The following is a 16,499-nucleotide window of genomic DNA, read 5'->3' as shown; positions in this document are numbered from 1 at the left end:
TTTTGTTAAGGTTAAAGTTCCCAAAGAAATAATGAGGAAAGACTCAAAGTACAAAAGATAATGAAACGGACGATACCAAAGGTGTTTAAGCAAGACAATCGGGAAGTGAAATCAGATAGAAGTAATAACATTAGGTCATTGTTGGTCATTGCACTTCATGATCTTGATGAGAGTCTTACACTTCATCATAGGTAAAGATGATGTTAACATCAGCCTATGAATGAATGAAATGAATAAGGTGAAGTACGAATAAGCGAATGAAGCAGACCTTTTGTTTTCTAAATAAGGCCCTCGGGTTGAGGTCCCATATGTTGGGCCCTCACTTGAGATGTTTTATGATACATCAATGATTCCAAAGTGTAATGTATATGAAAAGTATAATATATAAAACATGAAAGTAATAAAATTAATGGCATGATCAATAGAGAATTGCTTATGAAAGTTAAAGAATATATAGTGTAAAGAATGACTCAATATACGGTAGGGCTATCATTCCTTAGTCCTTGGATCAATTACATCGATTCATTGTGGGTATGACACTTCAATGAGTCATTGAACTTTTAAGTAAAACAAAGGACAAAAGTAATTATTGAACTACCCAACAATAAGAAGAAAAAGAGTGAAATATAATATAATATGTGTATAAAGAGGAGCTCTCGGCCTAAGAGGATCAAAAATCTCAAATCTTCACCCGAGTTGTTCAAAAATTATGTGGATGATACTAATGTATTTTAATCATATAGAAAATGATTTGTGTTCTTTTAATGCATTAAAATACATCATATTTATATAAAAATTCTCAACTACTGATTTTGGAATATCTAATGACTATGCTTTCCAGAAATAGCATGTTGTTTACGAAGAGCTTTATTTGATCATGAATAGCCTTATGTGTTTGGGTGAATATAACCATACTTAGTACAAATGGTGTAATAAACCCTAGTATTTACTATTTTATAGATGCAGGTTAAGGGACAAATTGGCGACTATTGCAATGGTTTGGACATCAACATTTCTCCAGACCATTTGGTAGGTCCTCTTGATTATGAGGATGCTACTGTTTTATTCTAGCCTTAGTCATAGAAAAAGCAAGTGGATGTTGTCCCTCCCATTTCTCTCCTACTCTTATTTTGAATCTTTTGTAATAAGGTCGTGTTTGATAAATGTATTTATGATATATTTTTATTCTTTTTCGAATTGACTCTAATGATAGATGGTTGTTACATTTATGCTGTACTTAGTATATGATGAATTATTGAAATAAATATATGATATGTGTGTATAACTAATACATTAAAAACTTGTAATTTTTTTGCTAAAATTTACCATATGAATGTGATGAATGCAAGATGAGGCTTGTCTGCAAACTCTTAGAGGTCAACGACGCTGGTGGCGGTCTGGGTTGCAGAATCTGGGTCGGTACAGTACCCAAGCTAAACCAAGCGGTCCTAGCCCTTAGGCTCCAAAAAGGAACAATTTCAATGCACTCAAGGCTATGGGTGAACAAGAGAACACTCCCTATATGGTGACGGGTATGTTGCATGTTTTCGTTCTTAATGTTTACGCATTGCTTGATCCATGTGCTAATCTTTCTTTTGTTTAATTTTTTGTAGCTCGTAAGTTTGATGTACTTCACGATGTTTTGATTTAATCCTTTTCGGTTTGTACCCCAATGGGTGACTCTGTTGTTCCTAAAAAAGACTATAGGAAAGGTCCTTTAATTATGCTTAATAGAGTTACTCTTCTTGTTTTTGTAGTTCTAGATATGTATAACTTTAATATCATTTTGGGTATGGATTTGCTTCATTATTGCTTTTCTTTCAAAGGTTGTATAACAAGGGTAGTAAAATTAAAATTTCAAATGAAATCATTCTAGAGTTGAAGGGGGTAAATTTTATGCCAAGGGTTAAATTATTTCTTTCTAGATGACTTATAAGATTATAGGTAAGGGTTGTACATACAATGTTATGAGGGTTAAGGAACTAGAATGTGAAACTCCTTCTATTAAATCTGTCCCAATAGTGAGGGAATTCCATGAGGTTTTTTTCATGTCCTTCCTGGATTTCCTCCCAAAAGGGAAATGAACTTTGGCGTTGACTTGTTACCGGATACAAATCCCATTTCAATTAATCCATATAGGATGTCTTAGGCTAAATGGAAAGAGTTGAAGATCAAACTGAAATATTTGTTAGACAAGGGGTTTATTTAGCCTAGTATTTCTCCATGGGGTGCTCAGTCTTCTTTGTTAAGAAGAAGGATGGGTCCCTTAGAATGTGCATTGATTGTCGCCAACTTAATAACGACACCATAAAGAATAAGTACCCTCTCTGTCGGATTAATGCTCTATTTGACCAACTCCAAGGTGTTAGATACTTTTACAAGATTGAATTATGTTCGGGATATCACCAACATAGGTTGAGAAGCAAAAATGTTCCCAACACAACTTTTCAAACTAGATATGGTCAATATAAGTTCTTATGAGTAAACAAATAGCCCGGCGGCGTTTATGTATCTAATAAATAGAGTTTTCTGAGATTACCTCAACTCATTTATGATTGTGTTCATTGATTATATTTTGATATACTCCAAGAATGAAAATGAGCATGAGAGTCACAGATGTTTGTCTTTGCAAGTCCTTAAAGAATACTAACTCTATGCCACATTTGTCAAGTGTGAATTTTTGTTAAGGTTAATTGCTTTCCTTGACCAGATTATCTATGGTGATAGTGTACAGGTTGATCCGAAGAAGACAGATGCGGTCAAAATTTTGCTTATACCTTTTACTCCTGCAGACATAAGAAGTTTCTTGGGTCTAGCCGGGTACTATAGAAGGTTTGTTTATGGATTTTTTTCTAGTGCTTTTCCTTGTCAGCCTTGACTTAAAAGAAACTGATGTTTGAGTGATCAGAAGCTTGTGAAAAGGGTTTTCATGAGTTGAAAGATAAGCTTACCTCCGTTCCAGTGTTGACCTTACTAGGGGAAATGAAGACTTTTTAGTGTATTGTGATGCTTCCCGAGTGGGCTTGAGATGTGTCCTCATGCAGCATTGTAAGGTGATAGCTTATGCTTATAGGCAACTCAATGTTCTTTAAAAAAATTATCCAACTCATGATCTTTCATTAGCGGTTGTAGTTTTTGCCTTTAAAGTATGGAGACTTTACTTGTGTATTGTGCATTTTAAGGTGTTCAATGACCACAAAAGTGTTCAATATGTGTTTACACAAATAATTTGAACCTCCGATAGAGAAAATGGTTTGAATTGTTCATGGATTATGACATGAGTGTCCTTTTACCAACAAGGCAAGGTCAACGCGGTTCCGGATGCTTTAAGTCGTTTGACTATAGGTAGTGTGTCTCATGTGAAAGAAGAGAAGAACTAACTTGTGAAAGATGGTTATAGGTTGGCTCGTATAGCTTCGGTTAGAAGATTCTCAAAATTGTGGATTTATGGTGCATCATAACTCTTACTCATCATTAGTAGTTGATATGAAATCTAAGCAGTCCTCGATTGGTGGAGTTAAAGTAATCGTACATCGTTGAGTCCTTCTCCCAAGGGGGGATGGTATTCTTAGGTACCAAGGGAGACTATGTGTACTCGATGTTAAGAATTTAAGAAATCAAATTTTGGAAGAAGATTCTCACTATTCTACACATCCAGGTGCCACCAAAATCTATCATGACATTAGAGAGATATATTAATGGTATGGTTTAAAAAGAGACATAGCAGAGTTTGTTGCTAGGTGTAAAAACTGCCAACAAGTTAAAGCCGAGAATCTAAACCGGGTTATTTAACAAAAATCATGGATGTCCCTACTTGGAAGTGGGAATCCACCAATATGGATTTTATTTTTGTGTAGCCTCTAACCGGAGGTAAAATGATTCAATATGGGTTATGTTGAATGTTTGACCAAATCTGCTTATTTTATTCTTGATAACTCTACTTACACGGCTGAACATTATGCAAGGATCTACATTATTGAGATTGTTATTCTTCATAAGATTTCTTAGTCCATCATTTCGGATAGAGGTGCCAATTCACTTCTCATTTTTGAAAGGCTTTTCAAAAGGGTTAGGTACTCAAGAGAAACTTAGCATCGCATTTCATCCTATGATGGATGATAAAGCGGAACATACCATTTAGACCCTTGACGATATGTTAAGAGGCTGTGTTATTAACTTCAAAGGAAGTTGGAATGATCATCTACCTTTGATTAAGTTCTCTTACCACAATGGCTATCATTCGAGCATCTCCTTGTCAACTTATCACACTCTTTATGGTAGAAGGTGTAGATCTTCAGTTGGATAGTTTGAGATTGGTAAGTCCTCAGTTCTTTGTTCAGCGATTATCGATGAGGCCATAGACAAAGTTAGGCCAATAAGAGATACATTTAAGACATCTTACAGTCTGAGAAAGTCTTATGCCAACAATAGAAAAAGAGATCTTGAGTTTTAAATAGGTGATCATGTCTACTTGAAGATTTCACCTATGAGGTGATATATTTAATAGAATGGGAGAGTTAAGTCCCCATTATATTGGTCCTTATGAGGTATAACAACGAATTTGAATTGTTTCCTATGAGTTGAAACTACTTTGAGAACTACTTTGGTTCATCCGTTTTTCATGTTTCTATGGTGAAGATGTTCATTGGTGACAACGTGTCTATTCTGTCTATTGAAGGTTTAGGGGTGAATTAGTATTTCACCTATGAAGAGGTTCCAATTGAGATTCTAGATTGCCAAGTCAAGAAGTTGAGAAACAAATAGGTTTCCTCTGTAAAATCTCTATGGAGGAACCATCATGTTAAGGCTGCAACATTGGATGTTGAAGCCGACATGAAGTCCTCTACACTCATCAACCCTCATCTATTTACTCCTCAAGGTTACATATTCATCTTTATAAAGAAATTAATGAATAATCATGAAATTGACTTGCAACTAAATTGGTGCATGTTTTGGTAAAAGTTGTACCAACTTGCTATTTAGTTGTTTTGTTGTCTTTAGAAGAATGATGGCATGTAACTCTTTGATGTATTTTGAGCTCATCTGGATGTGAGAAAAAAATTCGTTATTATGTGTATGAAATGTTAAGCTGTTATATGTGCATCATGAATTGAGTTCTATGTGTAACGTTAGGTATGTGATGAAATTAGTTGTGAAGTACTCCTTTTATCTGTGAATCATTATTAATTTTATTATATTTTTTGTTGGGATGCTAGTATTGAGTCTTTTCCTTCCCTCAAAAATATGTTAGTGTCATTCGGGGAAGATATTTTTATCATGTTTATACAAGGAGTTAATCTCCTATGACCTATGATAAATTTATGATAAAAGACAACTTAAAGGTTATTCAAGAAAAAGACATAACCTAAGTACCGAGCAACTAGATATGAGAGGTTTCCCTTCCCTACTTTGAAGGTAGTTTCATAATTACTCTCATGAAATAGAGGCTTCCATATAATTCGGAAATATGGGTCTGTAATATATCTCCTAGTTTTATAACTATGTTTCCACTATAGGATACTCACTAGTGGATCCACCTAGAAAGTTATATCATGTTTGGTTATACTTTGACCAATAGACCAACTACTTTCGGTGTGGGGATTATGACAGTTATTCCATGTTTAGTTCACATGGTCTATTGTCGGTTATGTCAAATGTTCCCTCATGTAAAAACAAAGACAAGTAAATGGACATTTACTAGGGTGAATTGAGTAGTTTACTTAGCATAGGTAGGGATATGTGACTCAACTTAGACATTGCACAACTTTACTCTCAGGGAAGTCCTATGATATTGTTCTTATGTAATATGATCACATGAAAAGTATTATGCTTAAATATATGGTGTTACGCTTATATGAAGTTTGTCACGTAAGAGAACATGTTATTGGTCCATATTGTTTTATGAGGTGATGAAAACTTATGTTACATGTTTTATGAAGCAATGTTTTACTTATGGTCTCCTATCTTACCTACTTGGTTGTGTGGGGTTACGGGCTTCACATGACCATTGAACTTTGTTGGTTTGGATGGGATCATTGGTATTTTTTTTTGTATATTATGTTTATATGATCTATGGAATATGAAATGTTAGCATGTCTCTTTGATAATATGTGTTTTGTTGTATGTTGATGAAATCCTTAACTTGGACATGTTCTATGTTATGTGCCTTAAAAATATTCGTATGACTTATCAAGCTTTCGAAAGAAATGATGAATGATCCTTTTTCATGCATTTACTTAAATGTTATGTGAATATAGCCATACTTAGTACATCTGGCATACTAACCCCATTACTTTATATTACTACAATTGTAGGGTCAAGCCACTGAAGTTTAAGACGGTCGATTTGAAGAAGTATGGAACTTATTCCTCCATATCTTGATAGGACCTCATGTTCAGGGATTCTATATTTTCTATTCCAGCTTATTAAGACTTCAGTAATTATTAATAATATTCTATTTCCATTTATGTTCTGTGGATTCTTTATTATTAAAGACTACATGGCATATAGACTATTTATTGGATAAGTCCAAATTTGTACTCTTTTGACGGTTTTATACACGTGAGACAATCTTTTAGAATAGCACATGCTATTATGAATATGAAGTATGAAGTCTAAGTATACTACAATTACTATTAAAAGTTTTTTCTGGCAAATTTTATTTGCGAACATGTTATGACGAATGCTAAGAGGCTTTTTTGAAACCTCTGAGAGGATGCCGATGCTGGTTGCATCTGTGGTGTACTCTCCAGGTGTGAAAATTTCAATGTCAATGATAATGTGATATCAACATCAACATAAACGTGAACGTGAACGTCAATCCAAACGTCAATGTGCATGTGAACCTTAACATAAATATCAATGTGAAAGTAAACATGAATATCAATGTAAATGTCAACATCAACGTCAACGTAAATGTCAATGCAATCGTCCACCATACCATGAATGTGATCCTAAATGTGCACGTGAATATCAACGTTCACGTCAACGTGAATGTGAATGTCAACGTCATTGTCAATATAAATGCCAACGTGATTGTTAATGTGAAGGTGAAATTCGACCTGAATGACAATATAAACATAAACTTGAAAGTTAACGTGAATGGCAATGTTAACGTAAATGTCAATGTTAACGTAAATGTTATATGAAAGTCAACATAAATATCAGCGTGAACGTCAAGGTTAACATAAACAACGTTAATGTGAACGTCAACATGCACGTCTACGTCAACGTCAATGTAAATATCAACGTGAACATCAATGTAATTGTGAACGTCAGTGAGAATGTGAACATCAACGTCAAAGTCAACATGAATGTTTACTTTAATTTGAATATCAACAAATACCTAAACGTCAATTCAAACATAAACGTAAATGTTGATGTGAGTATCAATGTAACGTACACATCGACATCAATATTAATGTAAACATCAATGTAAAATTCAACGTGAACATCAACATTAATGTAATGTAAACATCAAAGTTAACATAAATGTGAACATCAATGTGTATGCCAACATAAATGTAAACGTGAATGTCAATATGAATGTCAATGTCAACATGAACTTAAATGTAAACGTTAATGTGAACGTTAAAATAAATATCAGGGTGAATGTAAACATGAATTTCAACATAAACATAAATGTCAAAGTGAACGTCAACATCAATGTAAATTTCAACGTAAATATAAACATGAACGTGAACATTAACGTCAAAGAGAATGTCAACGTCAAATTGAACATCAATGTCAACATAAAATTCAACATCAACATTGTCACGACCCAACCCGATAGGCCGTGATTAGTGCCCGTTTTGGACACCCACATACAAACCTGCTAAGTATGACCAACTGAAACTAAGACAATATGGAATTTAATCAAATCAAGCCAACCCCAACGTCATATATATATATATATATAAGAGGACCTGTCTCATAAGGAGTCATAACCATTCAACCATAACAGCATACGCGAGCCGACAAGGCCACCACTATTCAAAGCATAATGATGTACGCAGCCGACAAGGCCGCCCCTGTACAAGCGGACATCCCAAACAAACCATGTCCAGACCATTATCCAAAACATATATATACAACCCACATAATGTCCACAGACCTCTAAGAGTACATTAGTGAAACTCGACGGGACAGGGCCCCGCCATACCCATAGACGAGCAAAAGACTACACAAAAGTTATGTACCAAAACGACTGGGCTCCGGAACAGTGGAGCTCTCCCAATCAGCAGAGTAGATATCCTAGGCGGGAGGATCACCGAACTGCGCGTCTACACCTGCGGGCATGAAACGCAGCCCCCCCGAGGAAAGGGGGGTCAGTACGGACAATGTACTGAGTATGTAAAGCATAAGGTAAAGATGACAGGATACCAATGTGGCAAGTCGAAACAAAATATCGCTACACATATACTTTTTAAGTGAAAATCATGCATATATTTAACATTTAAGGTGCCCAGCTTCCCTAGTAAGGGGCTCGGCAAAATAATCATCACGTCATCTCCGTCATCATCATCATCATAACCATCCTCATCACCAATCATATATATAATATACATACCCGGCCCTCTAGTGAGGAACTCGATGACATATGCAAGAAACTCCGCACGAACATTACCCGGCCCGGGACTCGGTGAAATGATAAATGACTCTATGCACGAGCAGAATATTATGAGCAACCATATGCAATTAAAATCATTTCTTATAACTCAATAGAACAATCAACGTGAACCAGGAAGGAGTATTACCAAAGATTAATGTTTTATCAAGATTATGAGTCTTTAATACGATATAAAAACGTAAAATTTCAATGACTCTAAGAAGCATTACCATAGATATTAGAGATCATCATAGCCTTAGACATAATCGATATATAGAGGAATAATTGTGGAAGCAAGAATATACATCACCTAGACGCTTTAGAGGTAAGTATCAAATCTGTCCGTTATTCGCTTATTTTTAAAAGTCATGCCAAGCAAAGAAAGAAGGGACAGCGTTACATACCGTATAATTGAGCCGCACGTCCAATATTTACTGCTCAAGCTATTAATCTATAACAAGCAACAATCGTGCCGCAATTAGATAAACATCGTGCTTTACTTTCTCGTAAGCTAGCTAATAATCTAACGAAAATTCGGCAGCACCTCCCCTATTTTCCTTACTTCATCCCAATCCGACAACAATCCAAATTATCCACAGCAATACCAATAACACATATAACCCAAAGAATCATATAAACAGCCCAAGCACCAACATGACACCACTAATAATCCGATTATGGTTTCCATTCATACTTAGCACATTCAATAACTAAAACAAACTTCCTAAGCTACTGGTCACGCCTCCTTCTTAAAATTAAAGGATAATTAACAAGGGTATTCTAAAGAATTAACACACCAAACAAGGAGATTACTAACCAAATTATTTGCAGCTGCTGGCCAAGAGTTGCAGGGTTGGTTTCTCCATTTCCATAGTTGCCTAAGACAAGTGGTGAAGAAGAAGATGATATGCAGCAATGCATTTCACCACTTTATATAGCATGGAGTGGATTTCTCCACCTCATTTAATAGTATGAAGTGGAGGCAGCCCCCCTCTACACCTGTCCACTAAGGCCAGCCCACAATCTGATCCCTTTTTAATTTTTGCCTTGAGTGGTGGGGCCCATTGGATTAAATCAATCCAAATTAGCCACTAATTAATCCCTCACTTAAAGTTAATGGCACTTACATTAACCAACTCATACTTAATATCACATTTGGAAATAACATCCTTGCCTAATATTTCTTTACGTCTTCTAGATCACGATGCGCACTACGTATAAAAAAAATACGAGGCATAACATCCTTCCCCCCTTAGGAACATTCGTCCTCGAATGTTAAGTTAGCGTCTTGCAAAAATAAATTCCAGCGAGGTCTCTCTAAAAGTTATACCTATCAACCTGCATTCCGTAACTTACAGATGCCTCACAGCTACATAATCTCATTATCTATCAATATAGTCAAGCTAGGAATTGAATTACCTGCAGGTACGGGGAACAAGTAAGGATACTTATTTTTCATTTCGTCTTCCGCTTCCCAAGTCATCTCCTCCCTATTGTTATTTTGCCACAACACTTTGACGGAAGCCACATCCTTAGTACGTAACCTTCTAACCTGACGATCAAGTATAGCCACGGGTTTCTCCTCATATGACAACTCCTCTATTACCTGAATATCATCTACAGGGAATACTCTAGAAGGATCACCAATACATTTACGTAGCATCGATACATGGAAGACTGGATGTACCGCCTCCAAATCAGATGGTAGATCCAACTCATAGGCAACCTTGCCTATCCTACGAACAATCTGATAAGGCCCAATGTATCTCGGACTGAGCTTCCCCTTCCTGCCGAATCTCATCACACCCCTCATGGGTGATACCTTCAGGAATACCCAGTCACCAATCTGAAACTCCAAATCTCGACGCCGATTATCTGCATATGACTTCTGTCGACTCTGGGCTGCTAATAATCTTTCTTGAATAAGCTTCACCTTGTCAACAGCTTGCTGAATCACATCTGGGCCTATTAACTTAGTCTCGCCAACATCAAACCAACCAATAGGTGATCTGCACTTCCTCCCATATAAGGCCTCGTACGGTGCCATCTGGATACTAGAATGGTAGCTATTATTATAGGCAAACTCAATGAGCAGCAAGTGGTCATCCCAGCTGCCTTTGAAGTCAATAATACAGGCCCGCAACATATCTTCTAGTGTCTGAATAGTACGCTCAGCCTGCCCATCAGTCTGAGGGTGAAATGCTGTGCTAAGGTTCACCTGTGTCCCCAATCCCTTCTGAAACGATCTCCAAAAGTTGGCTGTAAATTGAGCTCCTCTGTCTGATATAATGGACGTGGGAACCCCATGAAGTCTCACTATCTCCCTGACATATAACCTCGCATAATCTTCAGCCGAATAAGTAGTCCTGACTGGAAGAAAATGGGCCGATTTCGTCAGCCTATCTACAATAACCCATATAGAGTCATACTTCCGTTGAGTGCGAGGTAAGCCTGTAATGAAGTCCATATTAATCATCTCCCATTTCCAAGTCGGGATCTCTATCTCCTGTAATAATCCACCAGGCTTTTGATGTTCGATCTTGACTTGTTGACAATTTGGGCACTGAGCAACAAACTCTGCTATGTCCTTTTTCATGCCATCCCACCAATATAAGCATCTGAGGTCATGATACATTTTTGTTGACCCTGGGTGAATAGAATAACGGGCAGAGTGTGCCTCTCCCATAACTTGCCGTCGTAGCCCCGCAGTATCGGGTACACACAATCTGCCTTCATATCGTAACACTTCATCAGGTGTAACCTTAAATGGGGTCCTTTCCTTTTGAAGAGCTGCATCTCTATACTGTGCCAGAATAGGGTCCTTGTATTGGTGTCTCTTTACCTCATCTATGATTGAGGACTCAGCAACCTCTCGAATAGAAACTCCACTATCTTCCGAATTAGCTAGACGGACTCCAAGGCTGGATAGCCGCTGAATCTCCCGAACCATATCCCTCCTTTCTGGTTGTACATCTGTCAAGCTACCCATGGACTTACGGCTAAGAGCATCTGCTACAACATTCGCTTTCCCTGGATGATATAAAATATCAACATCATAATCCTTTAGCAACTCTAACCACCGCCTCTGTCATAAGTTCATCTCCTTCTGTTTAAAGATATATTGGAGACTCTTATGATCTGTATAGATGTCCACATGGACACCATATAAATAATGTCTCCATATCTTCAAGGCATGAACCACGACCGCTAACTCCAGATCGTGAGTAGGATAGTTCTTTTCATGCTTCCTAAGTTGTCGGGAGGCATAGGCTATAACTTTGTCATGCTGCATCAATACACATCCTAGCCCAACACCCGAAGCATCACAATAAATAACATAGCCGTCTGGTCCCTCTGGAAGAGTTAGGACTGGAGCTGTAGTCAATTTGTCTTTCAATAGCTGGAAGCTTCGCTCACAAGCATCTGTCCACTGGAACTTGGCTGCCTTTTGAGTTAGCCTTGTCAAAGGCACTGAAATTGAGGCAAACTTTTCTACGAATCTCCTGTAATATTCTGCTAACCCCAAAAAGCTGCGTACCTCAGTAGGTGTCGTAGGTCTGGGCCAAGTCTTTATTGCCTCAATCTTCTGCGTATCTACCCGAATACCATCAGCTCCAATAATATGCCCCAAGAATGCCACTGAAGTCAACCAGAACTCGCACTTAGAAAATTTAGCATACAACTTCTGGTGCTGAAGCACCCTAAGTACCGTCCTTAAATGATCTGCATGCTCCTCTTCTGAACGTGAATAGACCAGAATATCGTCTATAAATACAATAACAAACATATCAAGGAATGGTTTAAATACTCGATTCATTAAATCCATGAATACCGCTGGAGCATTAGTCAGCCCAAAAGACAGCACTCTAAACTCATAATGCCCATATCGGGTCCGGAATGCTGTCTTTGGAATATCTGCCTCCCTTACCCTGCAACTGGTCAAATAGATCGTCAATCCTTGGGAGGGGATACCTGTTCTTTATTGTTACTTTGTTCAACTGCCTATAATCAATGCACATCCGCAGCGACCCATCCTTCTTCCTCACAAACAGTACTGGTGCTCCCCAAGGTGACGTACTAGGCCTGATGAAGCCCTTTTCTAGCAAATCCCTCAATTGCTCTTTCAATTCTTTCAACTCAGCAGGTGCCATTCTATAAGGAGGTATAGATATAGGCTGGGTATCTGCCAGTACATCTATAGTAAACTCTATCTCCCGTTCTGGAGGAAGGCCTGGAAGTTCCTTGGGGAATACATCAGGAAATTCATTAACTACCGGGACTGATTGAAGAGTCGGTGCCTCTGCCTTTATGTCATACACCCGAATCAGATGGTAAATATAGCCTTTTCTAACCATCTTCCCGGCCTTGAGGTATGAAATGAACTTACCTTTCGGCGATACTGTACTTCCCTTCCACTCTATAATCGGTTCCCCTGGAAATTGAAATCGAACTATCTTTTCTCTGCAATCAACATTAGCATAACAAGCAGCCAACCAATCCATGCCCATGATAATATCAAACTCAATCATATTTAACTCTATTAGATCTGCTACGGTATGACGACTATATATAGCTACTAAACAATTCCTATATACTCGCGTAGCTATGACAAAATCTCCTACAGGTGTAGCTACCTCAAATGGTTCTATCAACTCAGACTCTATTCCGATCCTACTAGCAACAAAGGGAGATATATATGATAAGGTGGAACCTGGGTCTATCAATGCATACACACTTCGGGAGAATAGTGATAATATACCTGTGATCACATTAGGTGACGCCTCTTGATCTTGCCTATTAGTCAAAGCATATATACGGTTTGAGGGACCGCTAGATCTAGAAGCTCCACCACATCCTCTACCACGGCCTGCTGGTGCCTGAATACCCTGCCCCATAGGGCGCATAGCCACAGAAGAAGATGAACCAGCAACGGACCCTGTAGGCTGTGCCATACCACATGCACTACCTCTAAGGTGACACTCCCTCATAGTATGGCCCTGACGGCCGCAAGAAAAACACGCACCTGTAGCCCAACGACATTCCCCAGGATGGGACTTACCACAACGAGAACACCGAGGCAAAGGTGGCCTCGACTGGCTCAAACCCCTGCCCATCTGTGACCCTGACGCCCTAGAGCTCTGACTAGGTTCCGAATATCCCATACGATCGAACCCCCTACCCATGAAATGTGGGGGTGCACTCTATGCTGGCTGGGAAGAAAATCTAACATGCTGCTGAGACTGCCCGCTTTGAAACTCGTCAGGATAACCTGCTGATCTAGCCCTCTTATGTTGGCCTCTATTATAATCTCTATCTGGCTGACGTCCCCGGTGCCGATCCTCTACCCCCTGTGCATATGCCTGCACCCGAGCAATGTCCATACCTGGCTGAAGAGTCACTGCCATACAACCGTCAATCAGATAACGATCCAATCCCATCACATAACGATGTACCCTGTCTGCCATATCAGCCACAATAGTAGGCGCATGCCTAGCCAATGAATCAAACTCGAGGCTATACTCTCGAACGCTCCTGCCATTTTGCTTCAAACGCAAGAATTTATCGACTCTAGCTCGCTTCATCTCTGGAGGCAGGAAGTGGCCCTGGAAAGCCTCCACAAATTCATCCCATACCGCTGAAGGGGCACCCTCACCCCTAGATAACTCCCAAGACTCATACCAATTAATAGCTACATCCCGCAAACGATACGTAGCCAACTCAACAGACTCGGTCTCCGAAGCCTTGATTATCCTCAATGTACGCTGCATCTGACGAATAAACTCTTGCGGATCATCCTGTGGCCTTGACCCAAAGAACTCTGGAGGATTACAACTTAAGAAGTCACGAGCCCTTAAGCTATAAGATCTGTCCGCATGATCAACTCCTAGTCCATGCCTGCGAGTCTGATCTGCCACTAATCTAGTCAGCAATTGAACCGCATCTCTCATGGCCCTATCCTCCGCCCCTGACTGAGGAGCTGGAGGTTCAGATGTTGGGGCCTCGGGGGCTGGTGGTGTCCCCCGAACTGGAGCTGCTGCTGCTCTAAGCTCTTCTGGCGGTGGGGGTGTAGCAGAGCTCTCCGACTGGAGCATAATACCAGGCATAGACTGGGCACGGGCCCTAGTAACTCTTCGGGTCTGACTAGTACCTTCTGCTACCGATTTTCCCTTCTGGGCGGCTGTCGCTTTCTTTGGAGGCATAGCTGAAAACACATGGATTCGTTAGAGAGGGATTATCCTGTTAATATAGCTCTATCGCACGATCTAGAATAAGAAGAAAGAATGACATCCTAAATGTCCTGTAGCTTCCTGTTTATAGATGTGGTGCACAACACACCGATAAACAAGACTCTACTAGACACGGTCTGTAGGCACTTCCGAGGAAGAACCTCTCTGATACCACTCTTTGTCACGACCCAACCCGATAGGCCGTGATTAGTGCCCGTTTTGGACACCCACATACAAACCTGCTAAGTATGACCAACTGAAACTAAGACAATATGGAATTTAATCAAATCAAGCCAACCCCAACGTCATATATATATATATAAGAGGACCTGTCTCATAAGGAGTCATAACCATTCAACCATAACAGCATACGCGAGCCGACAAGGCCGCCACTATTCAAAGCATAATGATGTACGCAGCCGACAAGGCCGCCCCTGTACAAGCGGACATCCCAAACAAACCATGTCCAGACCATTATCCAAAACATATATATACAACCCACATAATGTCCACAGACCTCTAAGAGTACATTAGTGAAACTCGACGGGATAGGGCCCCGCCATACCCATAGACGAGCAAAAGACTACACAAAAGTTATGTACCAAAACGACTGGGCTCCGGAACAGTGGAGCTCTCCCAATCAGCAGAGTAGATATCCTAGGCGGGAGAATCACCGAACTGCGCGTCTACACCTGCGGGCATGAAACGCAGCCCCCCGAGGAAAGGGGGGTCAGTACGGACAATGTACTGAGTATGTAAAGCATAAGGTAAAGATGACAGGATACCAATGTGGCAAGTCGAAACAAAATATCGCTACACATATACTTTTTAAGTGAAAATCATGCATATATTTAACATTTAAGGTGCCCAGCTTCCCTAGTAAGGGGCTCGGCAAAATAATCATCACGTCATCTCCGTCATCATCATCATCATAACCATCCTCATCACCAATCATATATATAATATACATACCCGCCCTCTAGTGAGGAACTCGGTGACATATGCAAGAAACTCCGCACGAACATTACCCGGCCCGGGACTCGGTGAAATGATAAATGACTCTATGCACGAGCAGAATATTATGAGCAACCATATGCAATTAAAATCATTTCTTATAACTCAATAGAACAATCAACGTGAACCAGGAAGGAGTATTACCAAAGATTAATGTTTTATCAAGATTATGAACCTTTAATACGATATGAAAACGTAAAATTTCAATGACTCTAAGAAGCATTACCATAGATATTAGAGATCATCATAGCCTTAGACATAACCGATATATAGAGGAATAATTGTGGAAGCAAGAATATACATCACCTAGACGCTTTAGAGGTAAGTATCAAATCTGTCCGTTATTCGCTTATTTTTAAAAGTCATGCCAAGCAAAGAAAGAAGGGACAGCGTTACATACCGTATAATTGAGCCGCACGTCCAATATTTACTGCTCAAGCTATTAATCTATAACAAGCAACAATCGTGCCGCAATTAGATAAACATCGTGCTTTACTTTCTTGTAAGCTAGCTAATAATCTAACGAAAATTCTGCAGCACCTCCCCTATTTTCCTTACTTCGTCCCAATCCGACAACAATCCAAATTATCCACAGCAATACCAATAACACATATAACCCAAAGAATCATATAAACAGCCCAAGCACCAAC

The 16,499-nt window shown here is 39.2% G+C and overlaps 1 protein-coding gene across 1 annotated transcript; it reads right to left on the bottom strand.

The window, feature by feature from the left end:
• Positions 1-12,741: 12,741 nt before the first annotated feature.
• Positions 12,742-15,527, bottom strand: LOC138349117 (uncharacterized). Its single transcript, XM_069299114.1, has 2 exons — positions 15,438-15,527; positions 12,742-14,810 (listed from the first exon to the last, which is right to left on the bottom strand). Exon 2 carries the CDS (start codon positions 14,806-14,808, stop codon positions 13,810-13,812), a length of 999 nt encoding a protein of 332 aa, XP_069155215.1. The 5' UTR covers positions 14,809-14,810; positions 15,438-15,527; the 3' UTR covers positions 12,742-13,809.
• Between the last annotated feature and the right edge of the window lie 972 nt (positions 15,528-16,499).

Source organism: Solanum lycopersicum, chromosome 6 (assembly GCF_036512215.1).
Source record: "Solanum lycopersicum chromosome 6, SLM_r2.1".
NCBI lineage: Eukaryota > Viridiplantae > Streptophyta > Magnoliopsida > Solanales > Solanaceae > Solanum > Solanum lycopersicum.
The sequence above is the reverse complement of the archived record's forward strand: the minus strand, read 5'-3'. Positions and strand labels throughout refer to the sequence as shown.

Excerpts from the sequence above, each read along its gene's own strand:
- LOC138349117 (XM_069299114.1), bottom strand. The coding sequence starts at position 14,808 with ATGCCTCCAAAGAAAGCGACAGCCGCCCAGAAGGGAAAATCGGTAGCA.